General features: G+C 39.1%; 2 protein-coding genes across 6 annotated transcripts in view; one reads left to right on the top strand and one right to left on the bottom strand.

Moving 5' to 3' along the window:
* Positions 1 to 3,986, top strand: part of daam2 (dishevelled associated activator of morphogenesis 2) — a 110,505-nt gene extending 106,519 nt beyond the window's left edge. For all 5 annotated transcript variants that reach the window (XM_080042307.1, XM_080042305.1, XM_080042306.1 and 2 more), the window contains one exon: positions 117 to 3,986. In XM_080042307.1, coding sequence (XP_079898433.1) covers positions 117 to 329 — 213 coding nt within the window. In that variant the 3' untranslated portion in view covers positions 330 to 3,986. The remainder of the gene's footprint in view (positions 1 to 116) is intronic.
* Positions 3,987 to 12,698: 8,712 nt separating this feature from the next.
* On the bottom strand, positions 12,699 to 23,982 carry LOC307262008 (interferon-inducible GTPase 5-like; the record flags this gene model as incomplete). Its single annotated transcript, XM_080042738.1, has 6 exons — positions 23,929 to 23,982; positions 19,922 to 20,484; positions 17,720 to 18,353; positions 14,810 to 15,372; positions 13,129 to 13,237; positions 12,699 to 12,735 (listed from the first exon to the last, which is right to left on the bottom strand). The coding sequence occupies exons 2-6, from the start codon at positions 20,475 to 20,477 to the stop codon at positions 12,699 to 12,701; spliced, it is 1,899 nt and encodes a 632-aa protein (XP_079898864.1). The 5' UTR covers positions 20,478 to 20,484; positions 23,929 to 23,982.
* Between the last annotated feature and the right edge of the window lie 1,367 nt (positions 23,983 to 25,349).

Below are 25,349 nucleotides of genomic sequence, written 5' to 3'. Positions count from 1 at the left end.
ACCATGTCATAGAAAAGCACCATTAGTGCCAACACTACCTGTGTTGTGAAAGGTATTTTCATTTTATTTCAGTGTTTCCATCTTTGTCCCCTAACCCCCTGTCTTCTATCTTCCAGCTGAAGGAGCAGAGGGAGCGGGAACGGCGGTCCAAGAAGAGCGGGGCCTCAGACGAGGTCGGCGGGGAGTTTGACGACCTGGTGTCGGCGCTGCGTTCCGGTGAGGTCTTTGACAAGGACCTGAACAAATTCAAGCGAAACCGCAAACGCTCCGTCAACCAACTGGTGGAGGGTGGGGGTCGCGAACGAGCGGTCACCAAGGTCAACTACTAGGTCAGGAAAAGGAAGGAAACAAAAAAGACACTAGACACTTAAATACTGCCATGGTGTAGGCCTCTGAACACCTTCAGTCCAAGTCTTTGAAGAGTGACCATTGACATTAGAGAGGATGTAAATAATGGCCGGACTGGACATGTAGCGACATGTATGGACAGCCACGGTGTTTTGAAGGATGCAACACTCTCTTCGCATTGGTCTTGTAAAAGTTATTTCCAACCAGTTTGTCCTGGACGTTGTATGATCCCTTGAGCTGGACGAAGGACAATTGGGATGGATAGATGGATGGATGGATAGAAGGAGAGACCACTGTGACACATTATCCCACATCTTTTGACCATAACCTTTTAACACTGTGCTCAAGCTCCCCTGTCTTTTCACGGCTCTTTCTTCCCTCACATCCCTTCCTCTGTTCCTCAGTAAGTTCCTTGGTGCTGGAGCAGCTCTTTCTTTTTGCTTAATGGTTCTAAAATACACAAGACTTTGGGAGCAGCCGGTCACAATGTACATAGGCTCAAGGTAAAGACGAAGGCATGTGAAAAGGAAGACTCAAAGAAACTGAAAAGAAGAAAAAGAAGTTGGGAAGGGGAACTAAGTCAGTTATGGTTGCTCCGAGTGTCCTCCAGAAAGAGAGACTAGACTGTTCATCCACAGAAGAGGTGGATATTCATGAACCTGAAGAAGATTGAGTAAGGATACACAACAGTCATCACTTCACAACGGAGGATTCATCCCAACGGCCTGCTCTGGCACACAGCATTCCCAGGGAGGATGAACGTACGTCCCGAGCTGCGATTTGAAACGATACAACTCTTCTCAAGGAAAGACTACTTCTTGCTCAATCCGCCTGACAAAACGGTGGGGTCTAGCCTCACCTACACTCTTCAACTGTTCCAACATTGTCCTGGCATTAATCAGTGCCAAAGTAAAGAGAAAACTAGTGTAAATGTATTAATACAAAACATTCTGCAATTAGGCGTTGTTATATATTTATATTCAGATGCAGACAAGCTAATTGCAAAGATGTAGAGGTTTTTTTTATGTTTTCATGGCATTTGGGGGTTTTGTACACGCAATGCATTATTTGTTGGTGTTGCAGGTTCACATTGCTGTTGAAGTGAATTTCTATACATTTTGCGCTTTATGTATAAAAGAAAAAAGAAAAGAAAAAAAAGGCAATTGTTTGTCCTTTTCCCACCTGTATGTCTTGTTTGCACTGTCGCATTTCTGACAAACAATACACTCCTTGGTTTCCATGAGCTGATCCACAGTTCCCTCTGGAAAAAGTCCTCTCTGTACTTAAAATGATGTATAAGAAAGATGATGAAAGAATGCCAAATATGAATAAGTTTAATAAGCTCTCCCTGCTCAGTGTGCATGGTTCACTTCTGAATGTGGAGTCTGTTTTAAAAAATGCAGACCATGTGGAGTTGCATTAAGGGCCAAAAGGATCCTGTATAGCAGTTCTTACTGCACATATTATGACTCTCATCCACAATATCACTTAGATGAGTTCCACTGGTGCTAACACACCTGTGGTCTCTGGACAGAGGCAGCAGTCAAGTTGATGACTCACTCTAGTAATTGATCCTTCACTAATATAAATTGAGTTTCTGTGTGTTGGCATTGCAATATAAGACCATAAATAAGTCATGGTACAACCATACGTAGATAGTAAATAATATGGATGTAGCACACACGGCATCCAATAATCCTGGTTTGTGCGCGTCGCCATTTTGTGAGATTTTTACTCCGCCTCACGTCGGGGGGAGGGAGATAGGTGACATATACCTCCGAGGCAAAGTGAGGGACAACGGGCGGAGAGCTGTCACTCAAGAGATTGCGCCAATACATTTTAACCTCCGATAAAATAAAAACTAGCGTGGTCCAAAAAAATGCACCCCCCTCAGTGTTGGCATGGAGATATGACCTAAACATACAGACTAAAATGGTTTTGTGGACCAGGCTGTAAATAGGTTTAATAAGACTTTGAAAACGGCCTGTCTAACAAGTGAGTCAAAGAAAAATTGCTCAATCGTGGTACCACCCCCCTAGTGGCACTTCCGGGTTACTACAGTTGTGGTCACTTCCTTATTGGATGCTGGTAAAAATCGCTGAGGTTGGGGCTTGGGTACAACAGAGCACATAAAAAGTATACACATGCTTAAAGTGGCTTGATTCAAAATGTCCAATTCTTTAATTGTTTACACTGGCATAACACTTAACAGGAAGAGAACAGCCTCTGAGAGAATCATAACAAACTGTACAGTGTTTGCTATTGAGATGCAGCTGACAGTTGTAATTAGATGATTGGCGCCATCTTGTGGCTCCAGATAAGTCTCCTAAAATGAAGTCAAACAGGTAGTGGAGGCATGTGATCAGAGAGGTTGGACCTATAAACCTGTACATAGAAAATCCCACTCCCTGTTCTAACCAGTCATTGCACAGAGACTACTCATCCTACCAGAAGTGTATTCCTTTAATGTCCCTCAAGCTGAAGCAGGGAGGAGCTGGTGTGAGCTTGGAAAGAGGATGTGAGACTACAGAGTACAGAGAGGATCTTTGAGTTCCCATGTTTCCCACTTTAGAGATTCAACAGTAAACCAAATAGATTCAAATGTTCAGACACTTTGACATACCTAGAAAAAGCCCCTTAAGTCCCAAGGGCAAAATGACATATGATTGCCTATTCTCTAACCAGCATCTCATGTATATTTGAGCTATTCAATTTCCTAACCTCTGCTCCTTTTGTCTAACAAGTTAATCAGAGTTAGTATATCAGACTTTGGCACACCCTTTAACCTCTTAATCCAGAGCTTTAACCTGTATTGTAGTGCAGACTATTTACTGAGGGGTATCGCAACATTGTCAGTATTATTATTACATGTTTATGTTGTTACATGTTTGGATGTTTATTTGGCCATTGACTGGCTGATTTTTGGAGTGTACAGATGGAAATCAGAGGAATGAAATGAGTAGCTTGTTCAATGCACTTTTATAATGGGACATTTCCATTTGCAGCGCCATTTTGAGGTCCCTCTAGAAATGTAATAAAATAAAATAAAATAACATGGTGTGGAGAAGAAAGAGAGGAAAGGGGGTGAGTGTGGTTGGGGAGACTGGCTGGGCCACTGGAAACACGTGAATAGAATCATTTAGTGTGTAAAAGCAGCAGAAGGAGAATGTTTTCTGACACCACCACAGTTCTGTCTCATGGTGCACTTGGCGTCGTCCTGCATGCCTAAAGAAGGGTGCACAAAGTGTGACGTGTTGACTTTGACCTTTCATAGAACATTGCTTGCAACATGGAACACTTGTTACACTTGTTACTTGTAACACAACAATTTGTACTGCCTGAGGAAAAAAAAGCTGCACCCAGTTTTAGAGGTTGTATAATTGTGAGGAGTCAGTATTTTTATGGTTGGAAAAATTTAAAAAAAAGTATCCTCCACTGAAAGATGTACAGTTGAAAGAGAAGAAACATTTTGTACACCATTCTTGATGTTTGAGATGAGATTTAAAAAAAAGAAAAGATGAAAACAATGAGGAATGTTCCATTTTTCCTGTAAATTGTACCTCTATTTATTTGCCTTATTTAGTTTGCTATATTTTGTATGTACACACAGCATTACAGCAAAATGTTATATTAAAAATATGAATCATTAAACTGTGGTCCGTGTATGATGGATAGTTTGGAGACTTGTAGGCTATAGGAATGAGAATTTTTTTCTCGTGTCTAAAATGTTATGTTTTTTTTCTCTCTTTCCCCGTGTCTTTTGTAGGGTTAAAATAAACTTGTATCCCTTAAAACTGTTTATTCTTATCACACTCATTCATTGAGATGAATGTTTGGGTCCTAGGTGGATTGACTCTGAAGGAACTTAATGGTGAGTTCTGATAAGTGGCGAACTTAGCCATTTGGGGGCGTTTGCATAGATCTAGTCATGTACGCATAATGAGATGATACTCCATACAAACTATACATACAATCAGGGCTGGACTGGGACAAAAAATCGGCCCTGGCATTTTTGGCCATGGCAGCCCACCATGATTATTTATACGATATGCGGAGGCAGGAGCGTTGCACCAAATTCTGGGCCCCTATACAGGAAGTCCTGATGGGCCCTCTGAGAGGCGGTCTTACAACACAAACATGTAAAAGCTATGTTTGTCTATAGTCCAAAACGTATGAGTGACTAGTCCCTCTCTGAGCCAGATAACAACACAATGTTTCTATTGATGAATGACCAAATCATTACGCGTACTTGAACACAACCCCTGGTCTAATGACTCTTAGTAAACATGCACACGCACAGTGTTTCTCACAGGAATTTGGGAGACTGTGTCGTGGACCCTGGACCTTCTAGGGGGGTCCGGGGGAATGCTCCCCCGGAAGATTTTTTTTAAAATGTTAAAGTAAAATTCATCAATCTGGTGCACTTTGAGGAGAAAACTAAGGCTAAATCAACTATTTCCTATGTAAGCTATTTAGTACCATTTTCTGGAATAATTTATAGACACAGAATGACCAAAAAGCAGAAAGAAGAAATGTACATGTTTAAAAAATCCAGTCAGCTTCGGGATTTTTTTTACCTTCGTTTGTATTTTTTAATGGCCCAATATAGGCCCCTGATCTTCGTAGCCCTGAACAATGTTATTTAAAAAATAACAAATTTACTGACGAATGAAAGGCCCCTGATATCTGTTTTTTTTCTCCCCTAAATAACATTTGTCGGGCCTTCAAAGATCAGGGGCCTATATTGAGCCAGTAAAAAAAAAATATATATCAAAAAAAAAACGTTTTTACTTTTTGAGTGCAGCCCCCCTCTGCCTTGGGCCCCCCAAGCCTATCCGCCGTCCGACGGCCCTGAACGTAACTGACCATCGTCAGATGCTCATAATTACCGAGTAGAAGTTGAATTCGTGATAATACAATTCAATGCAGCCTCTGAATGGGCGGCCCTCTGCTGTGTGTGTGTTTGGGCCAGGCCCAGCCTAGAACCATTCATAATGAGTAATGGCCTGGGACAAAGTTTTATTTAACTTTTAGGTGAAGTTGACAGCCTGCACGCACATTTAGACAACTGTTACAAACCGTTAGCTTAAGCTAGTGAAGCTAACACAATGTAGCATGCTCCTCCTAATAACACAAGGTTTTCCGTTTGCTCTGTCGAAATAAAGGTGGTGTTTTGTCCGCTTTCATTCTCAGATATTAACTGATTTAGTGCATTGATGCTATGAAACGGTGAATACATTTTTACAACGCAAGTTTAGTAACAACCTCAACACTTTTTTTCAACCAAACATGTTGCTTCTATGTAATTACGCCTAGCGACCAGTGTGGTTGTAGTAATGATTGATGGCCACAGGAGGGCGCCTGCTCTCACACTCTGAATAGGATTTAACTGGGGACCGACTCCATAAATGTCAGTGGGTGTAGTACCTCATTGTGGCCACATGAGGGCAGTAAAGAGACGTCATTATAAAGAGATGTATGTCTTATTGAAACAAGTTCCTCACTGAAAATAGACAAACAGTTCTTAAACATCCGGCAAATATACATATAATATTGTCGCAGCCGTTTTAATGAGGCTATTGATTTTCTGTTCACAAAGATGTCTGACTTGTTTATTGTTTATGGAAATAGACATTTTGAAATGAAAGCTACATTTTGAATAGTTTATTTAGCATATTATTAACACTATTTATGCCTAGGCTGCTTTGTTTTCTGATACCTGTAGGGGTCTGTGGGCGTGCTTTCCGCACCGCTCAGGTACTTAGGCCAGGTGTGTGTTTTGTTTTGATGAAAACTAAGTGTCAAGAGAAAGAGGCGGTGGTTTAAAGAAGTATTTTGACCGCTTATTTAAGTTCACTTGTTGCTTTCAATGGTTCATTTGTTTGCCAGTATATTTTCCTTTATTTAGAAGAACGTTTTGTTCTTGTTTGAGCTGTAAAATAAATACAATAATTTTTTGAAATCGCGAGTGCTTGGAATTGTTTGGAAGCGAGCTGACCTCACCTTCTGTACCCACGGCCGAACGAAGAACAGCCGAGACAAATATAATTTATAAACATAATCTTTAATTTTTCTTTCATAATTTTTTCACAGAGATTAATTAAAGAGAAATTAAAAAGTGATTTTAATTTAATTTTATTACATTTGTCTTTATCAAGTGTATTGTGTGTGTGTGTGTGTGTGTGTGCGTGAACTATTAATACTTCAGATATAGTATTTGTGATAAAATTTAAAATAAAAACATAATAATCTTAATTTTAGACATCTTTTGTTTTTATTATATTTTTATTCTTATTTTTCGATGATCGTCCCTACAGTCAGAATATTCAAGGCATTTTGTGCACAATGTACAAATAGCACAAATTGCAGTACATGCATCTGTACAAGCTCTCACACACACACACACACACACACACACACACACACACACACACACACACAGGAGTGTAAGCAGTTGCTTAAGACACTAAAGAGAGACAGGCGTATCTTGCTGATTGCAAGGTTAATTAATTTGTTAGCCTATCTATCGGAAGTATTGCTTGTATGTAAATGTTTCTAGTTTTAAGGTTAGGGTTAAATTTTGGCATTTTAAGACATTTTGTGTTTTTCAAAATGACTTTAGTGTGCTACCTTTTCAGATCCATACAAATACCTACCCTAAGAACACCATACCCACTGTCAAACATGGTGGTGGGAACCTAATGCACCAAGATTTTTAACAACAAAAAGCTCATGAGGATATAAGCTTGCTTGAATTAATTTGTTGACCTATCTATCGGAAGTATTGCTTGTATGTAAAATGTGTCTAGTTTTATAATGTTTTATTTTGAAAGGTTTAACCGGTAGTATTACTTGTAGTGATTGCGTCTAGCTTTATATGCAGTTGTAGTTACGGTGTGTGGCCACAGGGGGGCGACAATGTCCGTGCTTTGAATAGGGTACCGAATTAACTTCTCTTCTGCTTTTTGGACTCGATCTGAAATTTCGTTGTTATTTAAAGTCATAGATATAATATACACCGTACCGTATATATGTCTATGATTTAAAGTAAAGTCGTTGCAAGAGAGTGATGTATACTGTTTGCTTAACCCTCTACTGCATAGCGTTGCCATATGGCAACAATTACTTTATCTCAGTTTCACTAAAAGGCTGTATTATAAAATCCTTTTATTCTTGATTAGTTTTGAACAGGGGACTTTTACTTTGAAGAACAAATAACTCATGGCATCAGATAACCAGGATATCCTGAATGCCACTCCTCTTTTCCTTTGACTTATGAAGCAGTGGAGGCCATGGCCCGGGGGCTCCCATAGTTGGCTTATTGTTCAATATTTAAAGCAAAATTCCAACATAAAAAAAAATGTAAATGCTATCTCAGGATAGTTATCTTTCAATTTGTATCATTAAAACCAATTTAGATTTAATACTTTTTTTGTAAAGTGATCAAATCTATTTGTTGCCGTATGGCAACAATATGCGAATTGGAGGTGATTTTGGTGTATTCAACCTATTGGACTGCCATTGACTTACATAGGCATATGCACTATTCTAGGGTACTCCAATATTATGTTCACTTATTTGTTTACTTTTATTTGTTTTTATGAGGGAAAAACATTTTATCTATGTTTTGTAAGTTTAGACATTTTGGAATAAACCAGTATTTATCCATACAACATGCAGGCTGGATAGTTAATCCTCTAAGGAGTGTACAGTATGTGTGTGACCATCGTAAGGCACTGCTGTGCAATAAGCATGCTGTCTAATCAGCATCTTGATATGCCACACCTGTCAGGTGGATGGATTATCTTGCAAAGGAGAAGGGCCTTTTGAATCCACAGATAAATCTTTGACTTCAGCTCATATATCTAGCTCATGAAAAATCAGAGCGAAAACGAAAGGGTTGGGTTTATATCATATACTATCTATGGTTTATATACAGTATTTAGTTCAGTTTGTATGATTTACAGTGTCCACAGAAACTAACTTACACACATACACTCAAAGGTGTGCACACACAAAAACACATACACTCTTTAGAGTACACACTATCTAATACCTTCTGTAACTGTGCCTGACTCTGATGGTGAACTATAACGGAGAAACTGCTTCTTGGACTTTCATAAGGTGTGAAATAAAGGATGACCAAATTTAATTAATGAAAATAGTTAAGTAAATCAAATGAATAATACTGAATTAGATTTATTTGATATCAAATAGGAAATAAATGTAGTTTTTGATGAAGAAAATCATGTCCCATGGTCTTATCACAGGTGTCTACGATGTTATCATTACCATACACAATCCAAAATAATTGAAATTAAATGTATTTAATTGCATACATATTAGATTATACATCTTACACAATCTAAGATGTATTTTTTGTTGTTTTATTTTCAATAAAATCACGTATTGACAAAACACGTGATTTTATGGTACTTTCCTCGACTGCGCGTTGTTGCCATATGGCAACAATTTATCAACTACCCCCCCTAAAACATTTTTTTTTAAATTTTCAAATATTTCCTCTATTTAAGCTATTTACAATAATAAAAACACATAGAAATATTTTTATCATGTTTAAAAAATAATTCATGCAGTAGAAGAAGTTAGTGATAATAGCTCTTTCCACACTGCTTACTACAAACCTTCTTTAAATGTCCATGCTATAAACCGTTAGCTTAAGCTAGTGAAACTAATTAAATGTAGCCTACCTTCCTCCTTTTAACGCGTGCTCTGCCGAAATAAAGGTAGTAATAGTAATAGTAAATCACTTGAGCGCACCTTTAAGATGGAACAATTATTAACTTTTAAACAGTCTCTTCTTGGCTCTAACTCTTATTGGACACACTATTTCCAGTCTTCATTCTATGTAGGCTAACCTTTGCACTAGATTGTCAGAAGAATGTGTGATGTTGGCATGGTATGAGGGCACTGTGTCATGTTGATCAAAAATAAAGAATAAAGCCTTTGAAGCTTCTTTAATTTCCCTGTCAGGTGGACTAACTCAGGTGGACCCTGGAGCAGTTAAGGAGATAACACAGCAGGCGGATTTACATGCCGCAATTGATGCTGAAGAAAAGGGGGCCACCGCGCTCACTGTGGCCACATCATCAAAGAGAACCTGGCTATTAATGGGCACAGAGAACACTGGAGGCTGCATTACCATCACATACACCTCACTTGAGTCCCACACTAAGCTGACAAAAATAAAATAATCGGATACAGTAGTAAACTACAGAGATGAAGTAAGCATGATTGGTCTCATGATGATAGTAGGCCTATTGCATATTTGATTATTTAACCACATTAATCTCAACAGGCTAAAAGTGTTTGCAGGGTACATTTATTTGTTTGTACTACATGTGATTTGCTGACAAATATAAACAATTACAGAGTAGGCCCATAACCGGCATTATCATTTAGGCCTACTCTAAAATATACCCCAGGATTTCACTGGATAATGTAATGTTGACATATAAATAATGGCAACTCATGGCACCAACAACTGGGATTATGATGACCAAATTGTTTGATATACAGTATTATGCATTATAAGCATTTTATAGTTGTAAAATGATGCTTATTTAAGTAAAAACAAAATGCTTGCAGAAAGTGTTTCCTTGGTGACCGACCGGAATGTGTGACGTATGGAGTTCTGTTCCAGAAAGTTGAGTTCTGTGACACAACCATCAGAATTCTGCTCAACTCACACTTCACCCAGAACACTCACTGAACACACATGCTCTTTATCTGTGCTAGTAGGATCGATTCTGTTTGACTACTCTTGAGACTATCATTGTATTTACACTAGTGAATTTTTCGTTGTCGGTATTTTGGTTCTGTATTTGTTGATGTACAGCAACACAATATCCATGGAGTTTATTGAAGGAAGCAAGGGAATCTACAGACCCATCAGGGTATGTGAGAGAGTTTTACTACTGACCGGAGTTCAGCTTGTAACTTTTCTGGATGTGTTTTAGAAAACTATAAATAACATTTCATGTTTTTCTTTTAAAGGTTTTGTTTGATACACCGATATATGCTCGGGCTATGCAGATCTGCTGGCATATTCTAAGTTACAGGCTTCATGTAAGAACGTCTATCCTTCCAAAGCCTACACTTACAGTCATATGAAAAAGTTTGGGAACCCCTCTCAGCCGGCAACATTGCACTGATTTGTTGAACCATGTACAGATACACAATCTGCAGCCAGATGTTCTTGCAGGTCTTTGGAGGTGATCTTTGGGTTGTGTGCAACCATTCTCACAATCCGCCGCATATGCCGCTCTTGTACTTTTCTTGGTCTGCTAGACCTGGGTTTAACTGCAACTGTGCCTGTGTCCTTCCATTCCCTGACAACGTTCCTTACAGTAGAAATTGACAATTGAAACCTTTGGGAAAGCTTCTTGTAGCCTTCCCCTAAACCATGATAATGAATAATCTTTGTTTTTAAGATATTTTGGGAGCAGTTTTGATGGTCCCATTCTGTCTCACTTCAGCAGAGAGTCAAAGAGAAGTGCAACTTGCATTTAGGCACCTAAAATACATTTTCTCATGATTAAACAGACATTTCTATGAGGTTCAAGGCTTAACAACATAATCCAACCAACTTTGTGTTTAAAGTCATCAGTTTTACATGCTGTTACAGGCATTAAAATCAACAAAACCACAAGGGTACCCATATTTTTGCACAGCCAGTTTTTCACATTTTATTTTATTTCACACAACCAAATACTGCTTTTCAAAAAATCTTTGTTTGGAAAACATCCCAGTAGTTAGCTGTTCCTGGTAAATTAAAGACATACCACTTTTATCTTTTTTTTGTGAAAGCAGAGTCAATTATAATGCCGGCTGAGAGGGGTTCCCAAACTTTTTCATATGACTGTATATATAAATTCAAATTCTGATACACTGTCTTGTCATGGCTAAACATGACCTATCTCCTTTATGTTTATAGGTCGCAATTATGATGGAACTCTTCAGGCTTCAGCAGAAAAACCAGATCCCATCTCAGGTGACTGCTGAGGACATGATCAACCTTATTTTAGAGGAGAGCAAATGCTCACTGAGAGAAGGGTGAGTTACTGAAACACATACAGACAGCCTTAACTCAGCCCATGTCATACTAATAATACACTAATGATACAAAGAGTTACAGTAAAAAAAAATACAACTTATTTTTCGTTCTGTTTGAAGTCTCTGGGAGTTTGAAATGGAGGGTTTTGATGATGAAGAAGCTAAGCCACTTCTGAAGCTGGTAAGACTAGAATCCTGAAAACACGTAGAGTAGATTGGAGTAAATTGTTGCATCTCACATAGTTTATTTACTGAACATGTCAAAACTGAACTGCACATCTAATGTCATGTTTCAGGCGTATGCAGTGAACGTCAGCAATAAAATGAGGGACGTTGAGTGTGAAGCTATGATTCTACTCAACTCTCCAGAAGCCCTGCCCCCTAATTTTCAGTGAGTCACACATTATGACACATATTTATTAACAGTTTAATTAAATGTTTTCTTTTAAATTCATCTGATGTTCTGAACATTTATTTTATTAACTTTAACTTACAGACATCCCAGAGTCATCAGCACAGCGCAAGACTATGCCAGGATGCTGATAGCGAAGGAGCAGGAGGCACCAAAACAGCTCTGTCCATCAGAGGTGGTGCTTGAGGTCGTTCCAAGAGTCCTACAGGGCTTCTTGGGGCTTCCTGATGGCCCACACTTAAGCATGCCTTCCCAACAGCTCAGCAAAATGTCTGTTGGGGTCACAAAGGCCGTTATGGACGGGGTCTGCAGTGCCCTTACAACTGAACATCAGGCCACCTTCTCCCGCACCGTGAGAGATGAAATGGTCCAGTCTGTCCTCACTCAGATAGGACAGACCTGGTCACCTGATGTCCTGGTCAACAAGATCGATTGCCTTGTTCCGCTGCTGCTCAGTGAAATAGTTCAGGAGGCAGTGGGACAGATTTGTGCCTTGTTTCAGCCCCACGGCCCCAAAGTGCTGACTGTCACTACTGTAACCACTCCAGTCCAGGAGGATTCCGACCTGACTGTAACAGAGCAGCAACCAAAACCCAGTCTCGCTCAGTTTTGGCTCTGGATTCCGTCACCCCTCCTCCGTCCAAGCAGAGTCTGCAGACAGCCTCTTTTGTAGCTCTGTTTACTGGAGGTCTTTTGTCGAGAGATCTTGGACTCCCCCCGTTCACGGTGCAGGCTCTTCTTGTCCAGAGAAGAGGATGTTGGATCCGGCAACTCGAAGGACCATTTGTTAAAGGAATTATTAAAAACCAAGTGTTTGTAATAAAAGAATTTGAGTCAAGGCAGGCTTCAGAGCAGGTGAAATTTACTTGCGGACAGCAGCAAGGGAATCAACAATGTATCTGGATTGGTACATGGTTGAATACAAAGAAATGAACAGTGTACATGGGATTATATGCAAGAGAAGGTGGTGTGTGCGCAAACACATACTAGGTTTGGTGTGTCCAGCCCTTGTTTTGCTGGCGAAAGCAGAAATGTTTTTAATTAGGCAGATAACAGGATATGGGAAATTTAGGGAGTCTTTTCTTCTCAACTACTGTGCACATGAATGCGTCATACCTCTGTATGTGCCAAAATCTTATTAGGCAGTTTCTTCTTCAAGGCTAAACAACAACTTTTGTCTTAGCAAAACACTTTGGGGCTGTTAGTTTACTGGGACAAAGTTCAACAGCCAGAAAGCATGTATTGTGCATTAAAATATTATACAATCATAAAGCGAATTAAATTCTGTTAACAGAAGTTCTCTCTCCAGAGTCTCCTGCAACAGATGGAAGTCATACAGGTGGAGCTCAAAGCTGGACACCAGGAACACTTGTGGAGACTCAACACCCTCTTTTTGAAGACCTGTGTCACAAGAGGATAGACATGTTGATTACAGATAAAATCAGATAAGAATAACTTTATGGTCCACCTTGGTGGAAATTTGTCTTTGGCTTCCCACATACACGTATAACATGTTGAACACATAACAGTGGCACATACTGTACAAATACACATCAAGACAAGACAGAACAGTGCAAATGACAGTTAGCAGCAAAAAAGTTAAATAAATACTATAGAAGGCAGATCTGCCGAACAGTGATAGAATCAGACTGTGTTCAATGCCTGAATGGCAGAGGAAATTAAGGATTTAAAAAAAAATATTGCAGCTGGCTCTAGGCACCCTGTATCTCCGTCCAGACGAGAGCAGTCCGAAGGATGAGTGTAGTGGATGTGCGGGGTCTGAGGTTATTGTGTTGGCCTTCCTGAGAATTGCTCTGTCAAATATTGTGGGCAGTGGTCTTTGTCACTTGCCAATCACCTTCCCTGCAGTTGACTATTTTGGCGAGTTTATTTTTATTTAAAACACTCAGGTTCCCATACCAGGCAGTTATATTAAAAGAAAGTATACTTTCGACCAGGCTTGTGTAAGTCATCTGGAGAATATGCTGGTTTACATCAAAACTCCTCAACTTCCTGAGTAGCAGCAATCTTTGGCTGGCTCTTTTACAAATGCTGCTTGTGTTCACATTCAAATTTAGGTTGTGGTCAATGATTGTGCCCAAGTATTTAAAGTGTTTTACCTGTTCCATTTGCAGGTTGTTAAGTTGCTGTCTCAACTGGTTGTTGATCTTATTATAAGTTCTTTAGTTTTGACCACATTGATTTCTAGCTTACTAGCTAGACACCAGTCCTGAAGGACACTGAGCTGGCTAAGGTATGCCTCCTCATGTGTGGCATCATCCTTCAGGAGGAGGCCAGCGAGTGCCATATCATCCGCGTATTTAAAAAGTGTAATGTTACTGCTGTGAACAGACATGTTATTGGTGTATATGGAGAACAACATAGGGGACAGAACCTTGTGGAGCCCCAGTGTTTAAAACAAGCTCATCAGAGTAGACCCCATTCATTAAAACTCTCTGAGGGCGGTCAGTTAAAAAAAAACTTTTAATCCAGTGAATACGATCGCCATTCACATTCAGCTGTAGAAGTCTTTGTAAAAGAATGTCAGTTTGCATGCTGTTAAAAGCAGAGCTAAAATCTATAAAAAGAAGGTGAGCAAGTGATTTTGGTTGCTGTAGGTGTTTGACTAGGTGATCTACTATGGAGAGGGTAGCGTCTTCTGTCCCCGTGTGGGATTTATAAGCAAACTGTAGTGGGTCAAGTTGATTCTCAACAGGGGACTTAAGGTGCCTACCCACTACTCTTTCCATGCATTTTGCTAGAAGGGGAGTAAGAGCAAAGGACCTAAAGTATTTTAATGACAATGCTCTTGATACTTTAGGCACAGGGGTTATAGTGGATTTTTTCCCATGATGATGAAATAAAAATAAAACAGAAACACTTGAGCTTCCTCGTATTATGAAACAATTCCCAGCAAATATCTCCAAGCCACACAAAGACAGATGGGTAGCACACACATATATATTTTTTTACCTTGAATGCAGTTGTCCCTGATTTGTTTCAGAGTCCTCTCTGCATTGAACTCCCTCTGACTTCTTTCCTCATCACGTAAGGTGCCGTCAATCTTTGAGCGAACAAAGTAGAACTTTTTTCCCATCCTCTGAATCTCCTTTGCGAGCTTCACATCATTTTCTCTGAAGCGATCAGCTGAGATGATGATGAAGAAGTCAAACTTCTCAAATCCAACATGCTTCAGGTACTTGTCAGCTGGAAACCTGGTGGTGCCAATACCAGGAAGATCCCATAGTGTAACATTGGGATAGTTTGGATGGGGGTAGGGTGTAACCTCCATGGTGGTTTCTACACAACCAGTAGGGGCTGCTCCCTCATCTCTGTTCTTTACGCCTCTAAAGGCATTAACAAAGGTGGATTTACCAGAGCCAGACTCTCCTGTGATGGCAATATTTAGTGGAGTGTTATTCTGCTGATCCACCAAATCTTTCATCTTTGCAGCTGCTGCGGCAGTTCCATTGTTTTGCAGTTCTAATCTGAATTCTTCAGCTTTTTCATTTTCAAGTGGACTATCCATAGTAAACCTTGAAAAATGAAGAAAAAAAGAAAATCATTCATCGTGCCCAACGAAGAATGTATTGTACAAACATATATTGTTTAATGACAAATGAAACATCAATACTATCTACATGAAAATAAAATGTGTTTTCAAAAGTCTAGTATTGATAAAGAATCATGATGTTAAAATTATAATTAAAGGTGCTCCTAGGAACTTTCAGTTTGTGTTAATTATGCACCCCCTTTAGACAACAGCGGTAGTCTTTCTACTACGCCAGCTGCTCCTGGGTGAGCGTACCTGGACATTAGGAAAAACTATATAAAAATAGCATTTTTTTTTTGCACTGTGGTCTCGTTTGCTGTACAATTTAATTTACGATCATAGGAAAAATTAAACTGTTTCAGAAATATTTGAAAGTTCCTCGTAGCACCTTTAATATCTGTATTATTTACTTTAAATGACACATTGCAGTCCCTCACTGTGACCACTGGAGGGCAGTAAACAGTCATCACATTGATCAACAGGTGTGAACAAGACACATCACTGTAATTTAGCAGCTTTTGAAATTAAACAAACACAAAAACAATGGTGTTTCTAATGTCCTGTCCCTCAGTAATCAGCACGTGTTAATTATGAATACAGAATCTATTAATAACTACAAAATCACCATAGATGATGAATAAACTCATGTTTTTATTCCCCTTATGGAAATTAAAGTACTCTGAAAGCTCTAGATCATTAACATTCAGGCTGCATAGTTGGATTCTGCAGGTATATAATCTATAATAAGGCTGACACTATTAGTTGATTCATTGATTTACTTTCCAATGACAAATAATGTATATTTGCCAAGAATAGTCTCACACATTGAGTTGCTTTTGTCCCCAGTTCCTAATCTTTATGGACCAATCTCTTTTCAACTTAACAGAAATAAAGATTCATGGAAGGATTCATTCTAAATATTCAGTCAATTTAGTCAGGAGCTCATTATAAGAGTCTAGACACATCTAGAAAGACAGCTGTGTCTACAGCATTTGATGGTTCCAATTAAAAACATCAAGTCAGGGAGAGAATAGCTTGTAAAGATTTTCAACAGACAAAAAAGAATGTAAAGGTGCAGCATTTATTTTGAGCATATTTTTTATAACAATTATATCATGAATACTGTCAACATGGGTACTCAAATGTTTATTCATAACAGCAGTGAGTGATACATAATCATGATGGTTAACATTACAATTAAAACATTTTTCCTTAAGATTACGTTGTTGCAGTTCCTCACTTGGACCACAGGATGGCAGTAAACAGTCATCACGATAATCAACAGTTGCCAACGAGACACAATAACTGAAATTACTTTTAGCTAAGATATTTTGAAATTAAACATTTAAAAAAAAGGTGGTGATTCAAATATTCTGTCCCTCACTTGTGTAAACAGCATTACAGGGTACAGGGGGGCGCACACAGTTTGATTACCATGTGTTAATTATTAATACAAAAACTATTAATTCCTTCAAAATCAACAGAAATCATGAAAGTGAATATAAACTGCATATAGATAAATGAATGTGTTAACAGCTAAATATATGATGTATGTGTAGGCCTATCCAAAAATCAAATACAAAATATTAAACTATGATTTCTATAAAGGATTCATGAATCATGATAGATAGTTGTACATTGTTACTAATCAGCAAAATACTTCAAAAGGTTGTTTGTACTCTCCAGGTTAAAATGTGCCTTTAAATGCCACTGTCATATCACACTGACGTATTCACACCCAGTGCCTTTGTGAACACCCTCTGTGCATCCTCAGTTAGCATGGAGAGGAAATTATTGAGAGCTGTGTAAATTGTGGTAAGAGAGGATCATTGCTGCTGGGATTCCAAGTATTGGAAGGAATCTGGCCCCTTCCTCTGCTACCATTGATGCAACTTTGTTTGTACATTGCAATAGCAGATTCTGAATGAGGTCACATGTTGTTTTGGTTGCAGCCAGTGGTGAAAGAATTACATCAAATATCTACAAGGCACACCTGTAATATCAGCAAGTCTCTATAAGGACTCACTATCAAGACCAAACTCAGATACGTATTGCTTCACAACAGAAACCAGAAAGGTCACAACAGCGACAAAGAGAGCCCAGGAATTGGTACAGCTGCTGAAACTGCAGACAGAGTTACATTGTATTTTATTTTACCCTGGAAAACTATTTTCAAAGAACTACATAAGAGTAATATGCTATATACAGCTATGTTAACAGCAGGCCTACTGTCACCAAAGTAAAATTACTCATCAAAAAAAGCTGAGGCTAAATGTTTCAAATAATAAATGTTTTAATGTACCTTATTTCCATTATCCCTATTATATCACACTGGGGTGTTCAAACCCAGGGCCTTTGTAAACACTTTCTGTGCATCCTCAGCCAGCATGTTGAGGAAATGACTGAGAGCTCTGTAGGTGCAGGTGAAAGAGAGGACCATTGCTACTGGGATTCCAAAGAATGGAATAAATCTGGCCCCTTCCTCTGCTGCTTCTAATGCAACTTCACTTGCAGACAAGGACAATATCTTTACGATAAGCCCTTTAGTTATGTTCTTTCCAGCCAGTGGTGATGTCATCACAGCTTTAAGATCATTCAAAGGCACATTTGCACTCAGAGCAAGTTTCTCCAGTGACTCGCTGTCAAGGCCAAAAGAAACTTGGTAACCTTTGACCTCAAGAGCCATCATGGTAAAATCAGCAGCAAAAGAGATCCCAGTAACTGGTACACTTGCTATGAGTGCAGATATAGAGGCAAGGTATTTTATCTTGTCTTGGAAAGCCTCTTTCTTCTTGTTGATGATCTCCAGGCTGATATTGGGTATGGCAAACAGCAGAGCATTCCTCTTGTGTTCAGGAAGTTCTCTCTCCAGAGTCTCCTGCAACAGATGGAAGTCATACCGGTGGAGCTTAAAGCTGGACACCAGGAACACTTGTGGAGACTCAACACCTGCTTCTTGAAGACCTGTGTCACAAGAGGATAGAAATGTTGATTACAGATAGGAATAACTTTATGGTCCACCTTGGTGGAAATTTGTCTTTGGCTTCCCACATACACGTATAACATGTTGAACACATAACAGTGGCACATACTGTACAAATACACATCAAGACAAGACAGAACAGTGCAAATGACAGTTAGCAGCAAATAAGTTAAATAAATACTATAGAAGGCAGATCTGCCAAACAGTGATAGAATCAGACTGTGTTCAATGCCTGAATGGCAGAGGAAATTAAGGATTTTTAAAAAATATTGCGGCTGGCTCTAGGGACCCTGTATCTCCGTCCAGAGAGAACAGTCCGAAGGATGAGTGTAGTGGATGTGCGGGGTCTGAGGTTATTGTGTTGGCCTTCCTGAGAATTGCTCTGTCAAATATTGTGGGGAGTGGTCTTTGTCACTTGCCAATCACCTTCCCTGCAGTTTTGACTATTTTGGCGAGTTTATTTTTATTAAAACACTCAGGTTCCCATACCAGGCAGTTATATTAAAAGAAAGTATACTTTCGACCAGGCTTGTGTAAGTCATCTGGAGAATATGCTGGTTTACATCAAAACTCCTCAACTTCCTGAGTAGCAGCAATCTTTGGCTGGCTCTTTTACAAATGCTGCTTGTGTTCACATTCAAATTTAGGTTGTGGTCAATGATTGTGCCCAAGTATTTAAAGTGTTTTACCTGTTCCATTTGCAGGTTGTTAAGGATGACAGGGGGGGTGTTGCTGTCTCCACTGGTTGTTGATCTTATTATAAGTTCTTTAGTTTTGACCACATTGATTTCTATCTTACTAGCTAGACACCAGTCCTGAAGGACACTGAGCTGGCTAAGGTATGCCTCCTCATGTGTGGCATCATCCTTCAGGAGGAGGCCAGCGAGTGCCATATGATATTTAAAAAGTGTAATGTTACTGCTGTGAACAGACATGTTATTGGTGTACATGGAGAACAACATAGGGGACAGAACCTTGTGGAGCCCCAGTGTTTAAAACAAGCTCATCAGAGTAGACCCCATTCATTAAAACTCTCTGAGGGCGGTCAGTTAAAAAACTTTTAATCCAGTGAATACGATCGCCATTCACATTCAGCTGTAGAAGTCTTTGTAAAAGAATGTCAGTTTGCATGCTGTTAAAAGCAGAGCTAAAATCTACAGAATGCGAGCAAGTGATTTTGGTTGCTGTAGGTGTTTGACTAGGTGATCTACTATGGAGAGGGTAGCGTCTTCTGTCCCCATGTGGGATTTATAAGCAAACTGTAGTGGGTCAAGTTGATTCTCAACAGGGGACTTAAGGTGCCTTCCCACTACTCTTTCCATGCATTTTGCTAGAAGGGGAGTAAGAGCAATGGACCTAAAGTATTTTAATGACAATGCTCTTGATACTTTAGGCACAGGGGTTATAGTGGATTTTTTCCATGATGATGAAATAAAAATAAAACAAAAAGAAACACTTGAGCTTCCTCGTATTATGAAACAATTCCCAGCAAATATCTCCAAGCCACACAAAGACAGATGGGTAGCACACACATATAATTTTTTTTTACCTTGAATGCAGTTGTCCCTGATTTGTTTCAGAGTCCTCTCTGCATTGAACTCCCTCTGACTTCTTTTCTCAGCACGCAAGTTGTCATCAATCTTTGAGCGAACAAAGTAGAACTTTTTCCCCATCCTCTGAATCTCCTTTGCGAGCTTCACATCATTTTCTCTGAAGCGATCAGCTGAGATGATGATGAAGAAGTCAAACTTCTCAAATCCAACATGCTTCAGGTACTTGTCAGCTGGAAACCTGGTGGTGCCAATACCAGGAAGATCCCATAGTGTAACATTGGGATAGTTTGGATGGGGGTAGGGTGTAACCTCCTTGGTGGTTTCTTTACTACCAGTAGGGGCGGCTCCCTCATCTCTGTTCTCTACCCCTCTAAAGGCATTAACAAAGCTGGATTTACCAGAGCCGGTCTCTCCTGTGATGGCAATATTTAGTGGAGTGTTATTCTTCTGATCCACATACTCCTTCATCTTTGCAGCTGCTGCGGCAGGTCCATTGATTTGCAGTTCTAGTCTGAATTCTTCAGCTTTTTCATTTTCAAGTGGATTCTCCATAGTAAACCTTGAAAAATGAAGAAAAAAAGAAAATCATTCATCGTGCCCAACGAAGAATGTATTGTACAAACATATATTGTTTAATGACAAATGAAACATCAATACTATCTACATGAAAATAAAATGTGTTTTCAAAAGTCTAGTATTGATAAAGAATCATGATGGTAAACATTATAATTAAAAGTGCTCCTAGGAACTTTCAGTTTGTGTTAATTCTTTAGACAAAAGCAGTACTATTTTTACTAAGCCAGCTGTTGTTCCTGAGTGTACCCAAACAAAGACTTTAAGAAAAACTGTATAAAAAACCCCTTCTTTGCACTGATGGTCCTGCTGTAACATTTATGATCATCAGAGGAAACAAATATTTAAAAGTTCCACCTAGCACCTTTAATATCTGTATTATATACTTTAAATGACACATTGCAGTCCCTCACTGTAACCACTGGAGGGCAGTAAACAGTCATCACATTGATCAACAGGTGCCAACAAGACACTACTAACAGAAGACATGCTTATAGGCTGTGTCTTGATTCAGAGACCACGCACTTGGTAGGACGCAGTCTCGCGGTCTATGAAGGCTATAGCCTATGAAGGTCGATTTTAAGGCCGGTTTTAAGGCCAACGAGCCTTGTTAAACGAGACGGTCTCCGCAGGTCTCCGTTTACGAGCATTTCCGGTTTACGTAACAAGCCGTTACCTTGCGTGACGACTCGCCGCTCCTGTGCTGCCTAGCAACCCTGATTGCTGCCAACGGAGACAGCCCTGTCAGCGGAGGAAAAAATAAAAATAAGTTGTCTACCTGACGAAAAGAAAAAAAAGTACAAGAAAAAAAGAAAGGAAGATAAAAGTTAAGAAGATGGAGCAACACGTTGCTGTTTTGTTATTTTTTATTTTATTTTATGCAATCTCTGAAAAAAACGCAATGAATCTTGGGATATGTTGGGCCACGAAGGATACATCTGATGCAGCCTTCAAAACTGCTTCAAAACCGTGAAACGAAGGCTGCATTTCACGACCGCATATGAGGAGCCTTGCAAGGAGCCTTGCAATTGGGACAGCCTTTGCGCGCCGCTATGACGCAATCGGTCTTCAAATGCAGCCTACGAGGCCGGTTCCAAGACCGCAACCCCTGAATCAAGACATAGCTATAGTGAAGGGGCTTTGTGAGCGGCAACTTTCCTGTTAAGCATACTTCAAAATAAAAGTTGACTCACATTTGTCCAGTTAAATGCTGTTAATGTTTAGCCAGTGAAATGCTTTTACTGTGAAGCCGTAGCCTTAATGCTCCTTTTGTTGAACAGTAATTTAACCGCTGCGCGCTTCACAAACGTGAGTCGACTTTTATTTTGAAGTACGCCTAACAGGAAAGTAGCCGCTCACAAAGCCCCTTCACTATAAGCATGTCTTCTGTTTTCACGAGTTCAATGCGGTGAAATAAGAGGACAGAAAGCTTGTAATTTACAATACTTGTAACCCCAAGCTTACACCAACCGCTTTATGAACGTTAATGGCATTACTTTTCGGTTACAGTAAGGTTGTATGCATCAAATTGTACCGGAAGAGCTATCTACTAGGCTGTGTCACCCATAGACATAATAAATAATATTTATTATGTCTGTGCCCCCCCAGTATAGAACATTGGACAACCAAGAAGACTTTGCTTTTAAATAATCCCGTCCTCTTTTAAGAGGCAATTGCCTAACAAGCTTGTGTTTTAAATTAGAGAAATAAAACATATTTTTACATGAACACTCATGTTGTCCTTCATGAACACTCATGTTGTCCTTCTCTTTTAATGAGATATTATAGGCCTATACACTGGTTTTATTTATATTTAATGCTCGACTAGGCTACTCCTCCTAAATTTCCCCGAGCTAACTCCAGTTTAGGAATAACTGCCTTTTCATGTAGTGCCCCTAATTCATGGAATGCTCTGCAGAGCAACTTAAAAATGACTGCTCTTCCTACTCTTGGTTTATTTGAATCTATGATTTCTGAATTTTACACATCTGACTGTAACTGTTTTAGCAGAATTCATTGTTCATTTAGTATTTTATTTTTGTTCAATTTTTGTATTTTGTATAGGCCTACTTTATTTAAATTAATATATTTTATCCTATTTTATTTCTGTTCTCTGTTTATGTTATCCCTGTGATTGTCTTGATTGTCTTTATTTATTTATATAGCTCGTCACTGCAATGAACTGTCAGCGCATGTAATTAATCATATCTCATTAAATACCAAACTGATTTTCACGCGGTTTTCTTTGCTGCAAAGATCATACATGTAGCTAAGATACAGGGCACAAGTTTCGACGTGTTTTAATATTCATAGTGGGCTTAACAGTCATAGAATATTCTGATATGATATAGTAACCAGACGTCCGAGATCAAAACGAGGAACATCCCCCGAAAAGGGGGAAAACGGAGACATTTCCAGTTTGACTAGCAATCTGATTGAAAAACCAATGAGGTGTCAACAAAACGGGAACAGGTAGTTGTTTCCATAGACATAATAAAGGATAGACGCCGCGTTGGGCGTTGAGCGCGAGAAATGCGGGCGCCATCTTGGACCGGTCAAAACTGATGAAAACAACCACCATTCCGACTTGTTGTCATTGGTTGTGTCTGTCTTTCACAAATTAAGGCTGCACCACATTGCCAAACTCGCCTCGCTTGAATTACAGAAAGGGAGCACAAGAAAGAAGCTCTGTAAAACAGTCCTCTTTCAGGGGTTTTAGCTAATCAGAGATCAGAATCAAAATCCTTTTATTTCTCTTTGGAGTAAAATGCGATTGTAAGGATGGTTAACTTTATTTCATACATTTGAGTATTATTGTTTGCTGTTGTTGTTTGATTTTCCCTTAATTTAATACTTTTGATTGCTGTGGTTTTGTATTGAATGTGTTTTTAAATGTACCACGCTGCAAGGCACGCATTGATTTCCTGTCTGTGTCTGAGGAACCAACTCGAGACTAGACTGAACTTGGTATTCCCCCCCATAGACACACTTTATTATGTCTATGGTGTCACTGCTGACTAATGGCTTGGCATGGCTGCTACACTGCTACTACAGCGATTTCGTCCCGTTTCCTCTGAAAACATGTGTACGAGTGAAGATGTCAGATAAATTGTGTCTGAACGGGGGTTTTTTTTTTTAAACCAAAAACGGGAAAACTGTCACGTTTTCACCGTGTAAAGTGCCCCTACATCTTTACAAATCAATAAATACTCACCCCTTCCTTTAGAATACAATGTTATGATGTAACACTACCCATAAATGTGACCTGCGTACGTACATCCACTCACATTTATATTTACAGAGATATCACAAGTTAGTTGGATCTTTTAAATCTAATTGTGCCTGTTTGATAAGCACTTCACCTTCTGTTTCATTGATAGATGTTCTGTAAATAAAAGTAGGCTTTTGCTCAATATTACAAGCTACTCACCCTGGAGTCCAACAATTGAAACAGATGAAACGAGCAGACTTCCCTGAGTTACTATGAGTTGTTCAGCTGTTAGAAAATGCATTCCTCCAGTTTCTTTTAAAGAGGAGAGAGAGCAAAAGGGTGGGAGCGCGTAACAAACGGTCAGCCCCTTGTGTAGTAACCAATCAAATGTCCTGTGTATGAAAGTTACCCGTAAAGCAGCTGATTTACAAGAAACATGCTGTTACATAATTTTACTCCCCCTGCAGTCTACTATGTGAATTACCCTGCAGCACTGTTCTCTGCCTTACAGCTTATATGGATTCATGAGTTGTTCCATTTTTGTTCATTCGTAAACCTTGTTTAACCCTTTTAGAACCACGGGGATCGCTGGTGACACGTTTGCGCTTGCTTACTTCTCATTCCTGTAACTTTTTAACCGTTTCTGCTATCTACATCATTCAAAAACTATCAGAAAGCGGAGAAGTATACTGCCCTACAAAGGCAAAAGACCTTAACCTACCAGAGTGTAGAACTGAGAAAAATGAGTTCAAAGTTATTTTGTTGTCCTGCCAAATCAGTTGTAGGAAGATACTTGAAAATTTGGCATGTTATTGTATGAAAAGGAAGTTATTTATCCCCCAAAAATCTAAAATTTTAACTTGACCTTTGACCCTTATTCGGAAGTTACTGTACTCTGCCTTTGTATTATCTGCAAAACAATAATGGGTCATACAAAGGCAAAATACCTTAACTTCTATTCTATTGACAATTTGGATTTGTATCACTCTATATCAACATTCCCTGTTATAACAATGATAGCATTAAGTGAGTGTTGTCTTGTTAGGCATAATACTACACAAATTGAATATAAAAAAAAAATGGGAATTTTATGGCTAAAATTGTTCTCTTATATGCCATTTATAATTTTCTGATAAACGTATAGGAATATGGTTGTGTTTGATGCCATTATGTGCAAGTTTTCTAGAGTCAGTGAAAAAACACTGCTTTTTTGATGGAATAGAAAATGAATGTATATTTTTAGTTTGTTAGGTTTGGTTAGGCCCCACTTCATACCCTGAAAATCCAGAGATAGCACGAGCAAATTTGCGTTCTTGTATGAAGACATACTTTTAGACTAGGCTACATAGATGTTTAAAAGTGGTATTCAGCAAGTGCCATGAGACCAAAATCACTTTATGACAGCCGATCACTTTATGGCACCGCACTGGAAAATATACAAGCCAGCGAATGGGCTAATAATACTGATAACTCTTTATCAGTGGCGATTTTGGGTTGGAAACTCTGGTGGGGCCATGCAGGAAAAATAATCTTATAACGCAATCCAGAAATACCACATATTACTACCATCACAACAAACACAAAGTAGCAAGTGACAGAGGGGACCAAAATTGCAGCTGAATAATGCCTTCACTCAAACG

Source organism: Ammodytes marinus, assembly GCF_949987685.1.
Source record: "Ammodytes marinus genome assembly, chromosome: 15".
Classification (NCBI taxonomy): domain Eukaryota; kingdom Metazoa; phylum Chordata; class Actinopteri; order Uranoscopiformes; family Ammodytidae; genus Ammodytes; species Ammodytes marinus.
Note: the sequence above shows the minus strand (reverse complement) of the source record. Positions and strands in the feature narration are given on the sequence as shown.